Source organism: Nanorana parkeri, unplaced genomic scaffold, assembly GCF_000935625.1.
Source record: "Nanorana parkeri isolate BGI_ZX_2015 unplaced genomic scaffold, ASM93562v1 scaffold73, whole genome shotgun sequence".
Classification (NCBI taxonomy): domain Eukaryota; kingdom Metazoa; phylum Chordata; class Amphibia; order Anura; family Dicroglossidae; genus Nanorana; species Nanorana parkeri.
In genome coordinates, this window is record NW_017306341.1 from 1707112 (window position 1) to 1719730 (window position 12619).

At 37.6% G+C, this 12619-nt stretch overlaps 1 protein-coding gene across 1 annotated transcript in view; it reads right to left on the bottom strand.

Moving 5' to 3' along the window:
- The window catches only part of CUNH10orf107 (chromosome unknown C10orf107 homolog), a 69820-nt gene extending 59700 nt beyond the window's left edge, over positions 1 to 10120 (bottom strand). The window contains exons 1-3 of the mRNA XM_018576660.1: positions 9951 to 10120; positions 7518 to 7662; positions 1141 to 1213 (exon numbers count right to left, since the gene is read on the bottom strand). Of these exons, the coding sequence (XP_018432162.1) occupies positions 1141 to 1213; positions 7518 to 7662; positions 9951 to 10116 (384 nt within the window). The 5' untranslated portion in view covers positions 10117 to 10120. The remainder of the gene's footprint in view (positions 1 to 1140; positions 1214 to 7517; positions 7663 to 9950) is intronic.
- Positions 10121 to 12619: the final 2499 nt, after the last annotated feature.

Here is a 12619-nt window from a genome sequence, read left to right on the forward strand (position 1 = left end):
TGGGGAGGGGAAGCCGGGTGGGGGGTGGGGGGGGGGGGGGGGGGGGGGTTGCAGACACTGAGCAGTTGGTTAAGTGGATGAGTCTAGCTGCATCATTCATGATAAACTGAAGAGGGAATAACATGTGTAGTGGTAGGCCAATGAGGAGGGAGCTGCAATAGTTAAGAGGAGGGATAACAAGTGAGTGGATGAGTAACTTTGTGGTTTCATTGGTAAGGAAGGGGCATATTCTGGAAATGTTACGAAGGTAAAGGGGGCAGGATTTGAATAGTGATTGGCTGTAGGGCAGACCAGGAAGAACACAATTCTTCCAAAGTGAGGGAGATACAATTCCTAATTAATAATGAGATACTCAAATCTCATTACCGTCAAATAGACTACTTGCCTTTAGTATGTCAACTGCTATGTAATAAAAGCAGAGGTGTTAGTATAAAAGGGTAAAACTGTATTTTATTAAAATAAAATATGGAAATTATTTAGCAAACTAAATATTATCTAGCACAACTGGTGCCAAATCATTTTTTTTAGTGGAGAGAGATTAGAACACCTGTCAGGTTTTTATTGCTGTCTGTGTCCCTGTTAGTGAGATTCACCCTCTCTATTTAACATGGTAACTGTTATCACTGAAAATTAAAGAAAATCCCTAATTTAGTGTTGTCATCAGATCAGAGCAGGAATATATGGGAAATCTTCTGATGGGACACTAGTTCTGGTGACCCTGCAGACCACCAGGGAACTGTTGGCGCTATATAAATCCTGTATATTAATAATAATAATAATTTCCCTCTTTGGAGGGATTTCTACTCACTGCCTGCTGTGGATATCAGACAAAGTGCAAGGAAATCTCCCAAGTGGGACATAGATGGCAAAAAATGGCAGGATTTATAGCACACCTTTATGCCATCCAAAGCTAAAAAAATTAAGGTTTTGGCTTAATTTCTCCTTTAAGATTTACATCTACTGTAGCATTTGAAATAGCTTAAAAACCCTTTTTTTTACTATAATATCACTTTAAAGTGCCCAAAGACTTCTAAAGTGCAAATGTGAATATTGGGGATCTTTGATTTGAAAGTTACATTTTTAATAGAGAAAAGCATATGAAGTGCAAACATGCCATATAATAAAAACCGTCTTGCTTACCTCTGCTCCTACAACTTTTTGATCTCTTGGAAGTGTGAACATGCACTCATATAGCTTATAATGCTGAAATAAACTAAAAGGTAAAAGAAAAAAGAAACAACATAAATGTCAACAAATATTTCAGTCCAAATGTATTAGTGGCAATTGAACAATACTTAAGTAGATATTAGGAAACTTTTCAGATCAATGTATTCATTAATACTAAATTTTTCACTCTCAGACAGTGACAGCACTGACTTTCTTTAGGGTCCATAGAACCAGTCTATGTTAAATACAGTCTAACTCCCTCAACTTTTCAATTTAATTTTTGAATGATTTGTTAGTGTAAAGGAGCCAATAATGTTGTACTCTTTATTCAACCAGCAAGAAAATGTTGTGCTGCAACAAACTGGAGAGTTGAATCCTGGCTCTCTTGCACAAAACAGCAGCCTGACACTTCCATGGGCAGAGATACCCGTTTTGAATAGTGTGCTAATCACAATGCTCGCTGTCCAGATAGCTAGAGAGCTATTGAATGTTGCACTAGGGGAGAGTGTCGAACTGCAGAAGAAACGACTCTCTAGATTGCTGCAGCACTTATCAGTTAAATAAAAAGCAAAATAAACTGGCTGCATTACAGTACTAAATCACAAGGGTTCAATTTCTACATCTGCAAACAGTGCACAGAACAAGGGGAAGAACAACTATATATGCATCATCATCCATAATTGGAGAGAAGTAGTTTTGGCTGTGTAGAAAGCAGGTTGGACCATGGGGGATAAGCCATTGCCGTCACGCAGTGCGCAGCAGTCCATTTCTTCACCCTGCAGACAGAATTCTTACATATGGGCTGGAGCTGGATCCCAATTAATACAAATAAAAGGTAAGTTATATATAAAACTATGTTTTATATGCTCTGGATCCATTACGTTTCTCAGATTTGTGCATGTGGACTATAAAAACATTTTTGGTACTGTACCTATTCCCATTCCAAAGATTTCACATTACTTTCTATCCCTGCAACCCCCTGTTAGTAGTATGTAGCAGTTTATGAGAGAAAATGCTGTGGGCACAGCAATAGTAACCCGACATAGGTTCTAACCCTTCTAAAGAAAATTAACTGGGAAAACACAGAAAATTGTTGACCATGGATGTCATTGTACTTATGTTCAACAAAATAAAATATTTTTGAAAAAAAAAGAAGAAAATTAACTGTAAAAAATGCATTCATTTTAACACACAAATAGGCTCAGCTCACAAATCTAACACATCAAGATACGTCTCCTTATTTTCAAAGAAATTACCGTTATTTTTTAGTTCAGTTTAATGAGATTTGAAAATTACAGTCACATGGCTGAAAATAAAGATACTTATCCTTTGGTAAAACTTCATTAAGGTTATTATCACACATATTTGGAGCTTTTGTGCACACTTTTACATACAGTATGTTTGTGTTATTATAAACACATGTATATTTATTGAAGTAAAACAGATGAGCATCAAAATGCATGCAAAAATAGGCCAAACACCATCAACACACATAAGAGTAATACCACATCAAACGTTAGAAAGTGTGAGAAAGTTAATTTACATTTAAATATATATTAGGGCATCAAACACACTTGTTCCTCTCCAAATGCCATGGTCATGTATTGGGTCACTGGACTAATCCTTCTGAATCTTCCCATCCTCATTTTTCACCACCTGTACACCCCCCATGAACGAGAGCAATTTTTAGATATCTGCTATGGGTCTACTGAATACATAAATCATTTTTTAGGGGGGAAAACCCCGCATTTTCTACTTTGAATACTGTTAGTTTAAAAAACATAAGTGATACTGTAAATTACATGTATACATTTTATTATATAATTTTTCCTATTCAATATGTCATTAAAATGATGATTCTGGCGGCATAAAGCATTGCAATGTTATTTACAAATGAAATATACATGGGTATTCACAAAAGTGTGAAGAGTTTGGGAAAGGCAGGAGAATTGAACAATCTAGGACAACATAGCTGATTTGGAAAAATTCTCCTATTCAGCTCACTTTCCAGTTCAGCTATGTCGTCCTAGATTGTTCACTTCTCCTGCCTTCTCCAAACTCTTCACCCTTTTTGAGAACAGCCCTGATAGTTTTTTTTTCCAGTTTTGCACTTTTATAATTCAACACTGGAAAAAAACAAACATAACGAATATAAATGAAAAAAAGTTAAAAAATTAATGGTTAGAAAAAATTGAAATAAAAAAAAAGGATCATCAGTGAAATAATAGTAAAGGGAAGATGCAAGCCCATTCCTTTGATCTGCCAATAAATTAAAAGGTAGATACAAAAGTAACAATGTTAATGTGTATCTCTCTGAACAGAATTTTTAAACATTGTGTCAGACGGTCCGGTTTTTGGCAGTAGCAGCTGCTGTACACTGAGTGGCCAGATTATTATCACCACCTGATGTTTGTAGTCAAATTAGCCATAATTTCGTGCTGAAGTTGCTAAAGGGCCAGACCATTATAAATAGGGAAGCAGGTTGTTCACCACGACAGTAGAAATTATTTTTTTCTGAAGATATGGGTAAACAACGTGATTTAACAGCCTTTGAACGTGGGATGATTGTTTGTGCTCGGAGCCATGGAACGAGTATCAGCAAAACAGGAGAATTCGTTAAATGTTCAAGAGCAGCTGATGTTAAAGTGTTTAAAGACTGGACTGTCAGCCGAAAATCTGGGTCTGAACGTGTGAATTGTGGCCATCAGCGACTGGTCAATGTTAGGGCAGAACGGAGAGTGGCAAGACTGGTACATGACAACAGAAGGGCAACAGTGCAGTGTCAGATTCCTCGAATCACCTTTCAACATCTCGTGGAGTCACAAGGCGGCCCAACGAAGTCACCGCGTGGAGTCATCTCGTGGCCCAACGAAGTACTGATGTGGTGGTCATAAAAAATTTGGCCCCTCCGTGTATATGCACAGCAACTTATGGCTGTCATTTTGACAGTGGGGAATTACCAGCAACTATGAGGGAGGAGTGAAAGTGGGGCACTTCAAACATCCTGTGTACTTTTTTGGGCTGGTGTAGAACTTCCAGTGTCCACAACTGGTTAATGATTATTTCTCATAGTGCAAATTAGATTTTGCTTTTCTTTTTAATCTGAAATACAAGGGAAATTAGAGAAGAAATCACACAAAGAGGGGAATTTATCAAAACTGGAGCAGACAAAATCTGGAGCAGTTGGGCAGGGCAACCAATCAGCTTCTATCTTCAGTTTGTTCAGTTAAGATTTGAAAATAAAAAAAGAGAAGCTGATGGGTTGCCGTGCAAAGCTGCTCCAGCTTTTGTCTGCTCTAGTTTTTATAAGTTCCCCTCAAAGTATCTTTGTAAAAAAAAAAGACAAAACTGTTTCTAAATTTGCCCTGAGAAAAAATGTTATAAACGGATCCCATTCTCTGCAAGTTTATAACAAATTACATTTTTTGTGTGTCTGCTTGGAATTGTTTGAAAATATTCTAGTTATATGGTCATGACAGTACAAATATCAGTATATGTTTGCTAAAATGAGAATAGTCAGAAATGACCTTTGAAAAAAATTGGCAGCCAATGACATAGCAAATTCGCTGTTTTATTCCTTGCTTTTGTCCATGCTCCAGCATTAGATTGGAAGGGTTTACACAATGATTCCACATGGATAATGGAGCATTGCAGTGTGATGGGAAGTGGTACAAGCTTTACATTTATAACAACAGATGAGAGATGGTACAATCTTTACATTTATAATAACAGATGAGAGGTGGTACAATCTTTACATTTATAAATAACAGATTTTATTAAGATTTTTAACTTGTTTGTCTATTTAATTAATTTGAATAGCTGCAATTCAAAGGTATCATAAGGCAGCTTTTCTTTCTATTTAAAATAAATCCTTATTCTTTAAAACTTGTTTATCTGTAGAATGAATTTAAATAGCTGCATGTGATCGGTCTAATCACGATTTCATAAAGATAGCTGTCTTTTTGCAAAGAAAAAAACCCTTTCTCTTTAAAGTTTTTAAACCTTGTTTTTCTCTTAAAAATGACCTATCTGAATAGATGTAATTCAAGTTTAAAAAACTAGTAAATAACAGGTTGAGGTTTCATACAAGATTAAATAATTTAAAATCCCATCTTCCATCTTTTCAGAACTACCTTCTTTAAAATTAATACATTTTGCTATCATTTTTACAGCTGCATTGTTAAGAAATGACATGTTTAATACTTTAAACTACTCTTTCAAACTTTCCTTAGTGATGATAAGAAAATATCTCCATCTCTGAGACACGCAATACATCACTGCTAGATACTGTCTCAAAGCAAACTTATTTTTCCAATACCATGCTGTCAGATGTATCTTCCAAAGTGAGCCATAAAAGAAAAGCAAAGAGATTTATTTAACAAGGTGATTTTCCTGCCACATTTTTAAGCGTTCAAAGCCGATTACATCATCTGAACTTTCTGCTATGCTAGGTACATGAGTAGAAAAAACATGTTAAGCTACTATGAATCAGTGTTCTTGGGCATACAGATAAATTGTTATTGCAACTAACAGTTTGAAAGGGTGGAATATGACCACTATTTGCCTAGTGAAGAAATAGTGGGGCTCAAAAGGGGTGCAAAGGCATTCAAAGCCAAGTTTTGAACCCTCCTCTCGCACTGGCTATAAAAATTAAAAAAATATTGTGCCATCAAGTAGCTCCTGCTGTTAAAATAGCTAATAGTTTAATGAGTTGGCTCTTTTGTGCAAGGATCCAAAAAATAACAATATCATCATGCAACTACATTGACAACTTAGCTGTCCCAGGGCCTGTGAGAACTGAAGTGTGTACCTGCCTCTGCCGCTTATGCACACCTACTCTATAAAGCAAAGTGCAATGTGAACAGTAGCCTAACTGATCTCAGCCATTTATAATTCATATAATACTGACGTGACTAATGTGCACAATGGTTATATTGATATAAGTGACCTCAGCAGATACCCTGCTCATAAATCTTAAAGCAGAGGCGGGTGGTTTAGATTGAATAATTTAGGTCAACATACTATCATTTTCGCTAGATTACTTAGGAGATGGAGGGTCTCTGTTGTTCTTATAGATATGCACATATAAATATGTATGCCTGTTTGCTTTTCAGCACCTTTTGACATAATTTGCTTTTGGAATGTTTGGAAAAATGTGACTAGCCTAAGTAAGGTTTAAAATCTGTTTTAGATAGTATATAAGCTTTAAAATTGTATCTGACTTTAAACTGAATTTCTGTCCGTGGTGCCACAATGTTTTCTTGTTTTTCATTGTTATATTAATGAACTAAAATTACTAGGAACATACACTTTGACTGGCTATTAACATGTATGCAAAAAAATAAGGTACTATGGTATTTATACTGTATGCATTTTAGTATTTTCAATGTACAGGTCATCACACACTTACTTTCAATATTCTCCATGAGGAAATGTAACAGCCTTATTGATCCAGTCAACTGTAGTGAGCTAAATGTTTTCTCTTTTCCTCAACAGAATTTCCAGCCTTGTTGCCACAATAGGTAACCCCCTCAACCTGTGAAAAGCCCCATACATCTACTTCAACCCTTCTTACTGTTCCTTACTGCTCTTCCCTGCTACTACAGGAGAAGGAGGAAGCCAGAATAGTTCTTACTATTACTAGAGGGCATAGCTTAAAGGGTATGTAAATCCTAACAATTAGTTCCCTTATGTTTTCCTTGTTTGGTCTGTTAAATATACCATTGACTGCATTTTGTTACACCTGTTTGATATGGGCAATCAAAAATGTTAATCTTGCCAGGAATCCAGTGCCAGGAATGAGCCTCTGACTTCTTGTAGTGAACTGACAATGCAGCACTGAAATCTCAAACATTGTCAGTGTGACAACTCTGCCCCTGCATACATAAAGTAGAATAAGTAAGTGTTGCCTCCCTTGCAGGATCACCAGGTAAAAATAAAGGAATAAATAAAAAAAGAGACATTGAAGGACTAGTATATCCATTTTTTGGTCTTAGGTTTGGACACAAAGAGAGGAATTGATCAAAACTGGAGCAGACAAAATCTAAAGCAGGTGTGCATGGCAACCAATCAGCATCTCTCTTTCATTTTCAAATTTCAACTCAACAAACTGAACAGAGAAGCTGATTGGTTGCCATGCATAGCCGCTCCAGATTTTGTCTGCTCCAGTTTTGATCAATTCCCCTTATAGTACTTTATTCAAGACTTTCAAGGCAACAGTGGTCCTACATAACCAGATAAGTGTTTTTACAAAACACTTTAATAAATGACTGAATGTAAATGATATTAATGTCAAAATAATAATTTATTGTAGATTAAGTGTTAACGGAGTGCAATAAACTTACACATACCTCATTTTAAGGTAGTCAATGATATCTTTAGCTTCTTCAACACTGAAGAAAGATAGCTTCCCCTTGGTCTCAAGTAGGCTGTGTCCTATTCCAGTCATGGCACTTGCCAGCTCTCTTATATTCTCTTCAAGAGGTAAGTGTTTGGCTGAAAAGTAAAACAAGTCATGGAGCAATTCTTAAACATATTTCCTAAGGCTTTATATACCTGTAAAAGAGGGAAACCCATCTCACCTGTTTACATACTATTACCAAACGCTAAGGTAAGAAGTTACTTTTCTATAAAAATAAGACATAACAGCATTTCGAACAAAGATGTGAAGATAGGTCTCATGCACACGCTGACCTGTGCCGACTTGAGGAAGGGACCCTGAGCAGTAATAAACAATATTTTCTTTGCATTTTGGAGTGCTGGTTATCTATCTTTACATCTCTGAGGTCCTGCATGCTGCCATCCGTGGTGGTCACTTTGAGCACCTACCTTATCTATATTGTCCACAACGCTGTATGGTGTGCAGCAGGCACTTTCAACAGCAATCCAACTTAAACATTTACAAATGTGCTGGAATGCACTAAAAAAAATCATAAAAATTCAAGGACTTCAGTAATGTGTCCTACATTTATTTCCTATTTTGCATGGTACTTGTACTCATAACAACATGAAAAAATAGCTACTGAATGAGGTCACTGATGAGGTCATCACTGTGCTCTACATTCCTGTTGTTCACGTGTTAGATAGTGATGGGCCGAACACACACACTTTCAGTTCCAGTTTGAAGTTTCGAACATGGAAAAAATTCTAACTCGAACTTTGGACTCAATGAAAGTCTATAGGACCAGAACTCATTAATTTAAATGTCTCCATTTTGAAGCATTATATGCAAGTTATTGGCCATAAAAAGGGTATGGGGATCCTGGTACTGCCCTGGGGGACATGTATCAATGAAAAACCACTTTTAAAAAATACAGATTTTAAAGGAGCAGTGATTTTTAACATTGCTTAAAATGAAACAATAAAAATGAAAAATTCCTTTAACCACTTCAAGACCAGGGTGTTACACCCCCTTCCTGGCCAGGCCATTTTTCAGGATTCAGTGCTGCAGTACTTTGACTGACATTTATTCCGTCATGCAATGCATACTGAAACAAATTTTATACCATTTTTTGGGGACAGATAGAACTTTCTTTTGGTGGTATTAAATCACCACTGGGATTTTCATATTTTACTATATAACAAAAACGTACCCTAAATTTTGTAAAAAAAAAACCTGTTTCCCTATGAAATGTTGTGAAACATTTATTATCATCCCAATTTTTTGGTAAAATATAAAATTCGGGGTCACGTCGGGTAAATAGACACCAAACATGTCAAGCTTTAAAATTGTGCGTGCCCGCGAAATTGCAGGAAACGACCACACCCAAAATTGGCCATAGGCGACTCTTTAAAAGCTTTTACCGCTTATCAGTTTAGTGTTATCAGTAATTAATGGCCCTAAAATGATTGCTCTCACGCAGACGTTCATGGCAATATGTAACATGTACAGCACAATAGGCGGAATCATCGTCTTCGCACGTAGGCGCACCTGACACACGTTTGTTTGTGTATGGGGGGCAGTGGACTTAAAAAAATGTTTTGTGTTATTTTAAAAAATGTTTTATTTGTGACTATTTTTTTAAGCTTCTTTATTTTTTTATGCTTTAATTTTTTTAAAGTTTTTTTTTTTACTCTTAACTTTATTGCTATCACATAGGGGGCTAAGAAACCCCCTATGTGATAGCCAATTCACATAACAGGTCCTCTTTATGGAGACATCAGGGTCTCCAAGACCCCTAATGTCACCTAGAGACCCCAAGAGAAGCTGATGAAGCACAGATCTGCATCAGCAGCTTCTCACCGGCATCTGTTGCTGGAGAGTGACACTGAACACGGAAGTGATGTAACATACCTCACTTCCTGCATTCGAGGACTGGAGAGGAGATCAAAGGGAGATTGTGTACTGATCTCCCTTTGATCTCCACTGACAGAGTCACCGTGCCGGTCCCAGCCGCACCGCGCACAGAAGATCTCGAGACCGGTGGCGATGGAGATGGTGGGGAGGGGCCGCACACCTGCACCTAGTACATGCGATCAGGCTTCTCTAGAGATGACCAATCGCTTGAATGTAAACAGCCATCCCTGGCTGTTTACGTTGCTGACAGTTTCCCCACTCGTGTGCGAGCAGCGGGAGGGGAAGGACGTCTTAAGACACCCTCCCGCTCCTATAAGGCACCCGTCCGGCCTTTCAGGAACGGCCATGGATGGGAGGTGATTAATAAACTAAAATGATTAAGAACATAAGCTTTGCTGGATATTAGGCTGTATGAAGAAAAGATAGTATTGTATTTATACTGTATGCATTTCAGTCTTCTTCAATATACAGGTCATCACACACTTACTTTCAATATTCTCCATGAGGAAATGTAACAGCCCAATGAATCCAGTCAACTGCAGTGAGCTAAATTTTTTCTCTTTTCCCCAACAGAGTCCAGATACATAGTAATCCACCAGGATCGCCTCCTTTAAGTTTGTTTGTGTGTCTTTAAAAGCGAGAAACTCTTCCATTATCCTAAAAATAAAACAACACTGAGAAAATGAACTACATATTTCACAAGAATATCTTTATTATACAAAAAAAGAGCTTAAAGGGGATAATTTTTAAAGTTTTAGCTATATATGTAAATGAGATCAACATAATGTAAATAAACTTATTAATGTTTGTTTAAGTGCATATATGTATAGAAAAAAACAGCTATACATATGTAGCAGACACCCCGAAGGAGCCGCAAGAATACCCAGGTCATCTATAGCCTGACTAGGGGATTTTGGTAATCAGCTGCCCCACTAGCATTCTCTTCTAGTGTCCAACAAAGCTGAGATCCAGGCCAGAAGTATGATGCTGAATAACTTTTATTAAAACTATTGAATAGGGAGAGAGGGTTTAGGGCTTAGGACATCCATAAGCAAAATATACAGACTCCAGAATCACCAGTCCCTTTAAGAATTCCAATGCAGAATCAACAGGAGCACAAGCTGACATTGGGTATATGAGCAATCGTTGAGTAGGGATAGGTATGGAATCTTTAGTAGTAGAGACACCAGACTTGCTCCTGAGGTCCACTCTATTCCAGGCACCTCCTGGTTCTCCTCCTAAATCAGTAGCAAAGGCCTCCTCCAGACTTGAGGCCCAGGGAAACATTTCCCAGGCAGGCTGGACAGCACCCAGCCCTGACTGGACAATGGGCTATCCCAGAACTGGACTAAGCGTATGGCAATTCCCCTGAGTATATATGCCCTATGAGAGCTCATTGGTTGTCCCACACAGCAGCACTCCACTCAGGCACGTACAATCAATAACAGAACTCCTGGAATTAACCAAAAAAAGGCCAACTATAATTCAGCCAGACTGACTACAGCACTGGCAATCACTAAATTTCTAGTAGCCACTCCGCTAATGGTGGTAGGAGCTACACATATAAAAGAATACAATAGCGACATAGGGGTCGGCGGGAAGACACTAAGGGCTGTGTGGAGCCAAGTAGATCAATGCACCTTTTTTTTGTTTTAAATGTTATTGATGATGGAATTGCTTAATGTAATAAAACCATGTTTCAGGGTACAATTTGTAACTATTTCTATAAAAAGAGCAGCCATATTTGTTCCTAACATATACAGTCTCCACTTCCTTTGTGCCTGCTAATCTTCCTATCTTGCAGCAAGTCTACAGCTACCCATGCATGGCTCAAGCTTCAGCTGATTCATGTTAAATCAGCAAAAATTTGAGCTGTAAGTGGCCTTGTCACCACCACACACACATTAATGCAGGTTGTGGAACGATTTAACATAGGTTGCTTTAAAGCAAAACGGATAAAAAAATGTGCATGACCCTTTTTGAACATGCAGTGCACCACAATACACAATATTGCATTGTGGTGCGCTGCAGTGCGTTGCGCATTGAGCTTTACGTTACAATGGATTGGGGTTAGATTCGCAATGTATCGTACACAATGCACAAGTGTGAATGAGCCCTTAGAGATTTTCTCCTGTGTCCTGTTGGGTCTCTCGGAGAAGAATTTAAGGAAAATCTCTCTAACACGGGGGTGGGCAACTCCATGCCTCTGCCTCGGGGAGCTATGCCTGTAGTTGTCAGTCTTGCAATGCCTCATGGGACTTGTAGTTCCACAACAGTTAACGGGCCAGAGTTGCCCACCCCTGCTCTAACAGGACACAGATAACAAACAATAAACTAAATGGGTTTTAAACACATTAATTGGGGCCGAAAGAAATGGAACAGCCATACATCTCAATTAATTAGGTGATTACTTTGTGTTTTATTCCCTTAGAAAAAATGGGAATGAGAATGTAAAAAAAATAGTTTATAAACAATATATCAGTTACTTAATAATAAAAAGAAAATATAAATATTGAAAACAATACAGAAGGAAAAAGTATACTACAAACAAACTAATGGCTCCATTCACTATGTGGATGAGTTATTATAACACTATCAGGGTTATTCACAAAAGGGTGAAGAGTTTGGAGAAGGCAGGAGAAGTGAACAATCTAGGTCAAAATAGCTGATTTGGAAACATTCTCCAATTCAGCTCACTTTCCAGTTCAGCTATGTTGTCCTAGATTGTTCACTTCTCCCTTCTCCAAACTTCTCCCTTCTCCAAACTCCAAACTCTTGTGAATAACCCTGTATGACTTATTTTACCTCATGATTGTTTTCTCTTACAAATGTTCAATTCACAAACATAAATGTCATTAAAATGTGTAATCTTAAGAATGCCCTATTTTGTCATAAGTTGTAATTTTCTCTTGTGAAATTTTATATTATCACCACCTTAAACATTTCCTTTTCTTTCTCCCCTCCATAGACAGGTATTGAAGCTCCCAGTTATCACCAACATGAAGCTGGTGTGATTCAAGGGGTGATAACACGTGTAGGGAACTTGACTATTATGTTGATTTATTTTCTCATAAGCTCCAGCAATGTAACACTGACACTAATATACAGTTTTAGGCACTAGAAGTGGTAAAATAACACGACAGATCTGAATATATT